Here is a 1,614-nt window from a genome sequence, read left to right on the forward strand (position 1 = left end):
ATGGGGGAAGATGGAGAGACTATGTTCAATTGATACACTCCCAACAGAATGAGCATCTGGTATGCTAATACCACTGGTTGGTAGTGTATCAGTTGAACACTTTTGCTCCCAGTACCTGCAAAAATGAAATAACCAGTTAGGGAAGGGGGGCTCATAATCCAGGAGGCTGGATATGAGTCTGGGGACAGGGGGGGAATTATGACCCCTTGTTTGTGAAAAATGAAGAGAGGGGGAGGAGATGGAATTGTAACAACTGATAAGTGAGTGTTGATGCATGTAAGTGGGAAGTGACAAAGACTGAGGATTTGTGGTTTGGTATTATGGAGTGGTGTTTGAACTATGTAACTGGAGAATTCATAGCTGCAGACAGAAATTATGCTGAAGGTTTCTGCATTTTTGGGTTCTGCAGTTCTTGATTTTTCTGGTGTATATGTATGGTGGTGTGAGAATGGGGTTGATGAAGGGAAGGGTAGATGGCATGGTCTCAGGGAGGGCTTCAAAGGTGCTAAGTGAGGGAGAGGAAATTGGAACCCCAGAATCTTTTCTGCAGACCTGGCCTCACCTGTAGAGTACTGTATGTCCAATTGGAGAGGCATTGAAGAGGAACTGGTATCTCTGGGGAGAGTGGCTGTTGAGTGCTTGTGAGTTGTGAGTTGTTGAGGAGGGGTGGAAATAATAGACATAGGAGGGTGGTTGTGTTTGTGCTTTATGTTGGGTGATCTGCAGTGGTGTATGGTACAGAATTGGGATGATGGTATGAGGCTTTGTGCTTTTCTTTTGAATTCTATATCAATCTGATCCAACATTAAGGACTTGGATAGCTTCCAGAGGAGAAAAACCTGCAAAAGGAGCACACAGTTAGAGTAAAATTGGACATTGCTGCCCTTATTCTTGTTCCTGCTTGGTATTTGTTGGTGATGTGGTCTGGTTATTAGAGGAGCTGGGTTGGTATTGTGGTGGAAAATATTGTGGTGTTTTGTGTTGATGGTTAGAAACTGTATGGTTTTGGTGGGGGCTGTGTGATTTGATTGTGGTATTTGGATTAGAGGGGGTTGCTTCTTTACATAGGTGATGCTAGTCATGGACATGGGAGTAGAAATGGGACATGTGAGGTGGAAGCTGAATCTTTTTGGTCAGCTTGTGTCTGAAAGAAGGTGTTCCATTTTGGTCCTGTAGAATCTGACCTCTGATTGATGAAGGAAGGCTCTCCAGCTGTTGGTAATGGATAAGGGAGGTAAGTGTGTGACTGAGTTTAGATAAGGAGTCAGCAGGGTAATTGGCTTCTCTGAAGACATGGGTAAAGGTAATTTCCTCACAGAGGTTGCACATGTCTTTGAGCTTTTGGACATAAGTGAACATGTTCCATGGAGTGGTGGTGTTATTGGTTAACCAATGGATAAGGATGCTAGAGTCTGCCTCCAGATGAATCTTGGTATACCCCTGTTCTATACACCATGACAGACCAATATGGGCAGCTTGTACTTCAGCTTGGTTGTTGGTGCCAGTTCCCAAGGGGGAAGAAATAGCATGGATGAAATTCCCATTGTGGTCTCTGATGATGATCCCTGCTCCTATTTTTCCAGGGTTTCCTAGAGCACTGCCATCACTATTTAC

At 44.2% G+C, this 1,614-nt stretch overlaps 1 protein-coding gene across 1 annotated transcript in view; it reads right to left on the reverse strand.

Moving 5' to 3' along the window:
- Positions 1–1,074: 1,074 nt before the first annotated feature.
- LOC109219984 overlaps positions 1,075–1,614 on the reverse strand; it is a 2,606-nt gene continuing 2,066 nt past the window's right edge. Inside the window, exon 2 of the mRNA XM_019384445.1 lies at positions 1,075–1,606. Within this exon, the coding sequence (XP_019239990.1) occupies positions 1,075–1,606 (532 nt within the window). The remainder of the gene's footprint in view (positions 1,607–1,614) is intronic.

This window comes from Nicotiana attenuata, unplaced genomic scaffold, assembly GCF_001879085.1.
Source record: "Nicotiana attenuata strain UT unplaced genomic scaffold, NIATTr2, whole genome shotgun sequence".
NCBI classification, from domain to species: Eukaryota; Viridiplantae; Streptophyta; class Magnoliopsida; order Solanales; family Solanaceae; genus Nicotiana; species Nicotiana attenuata.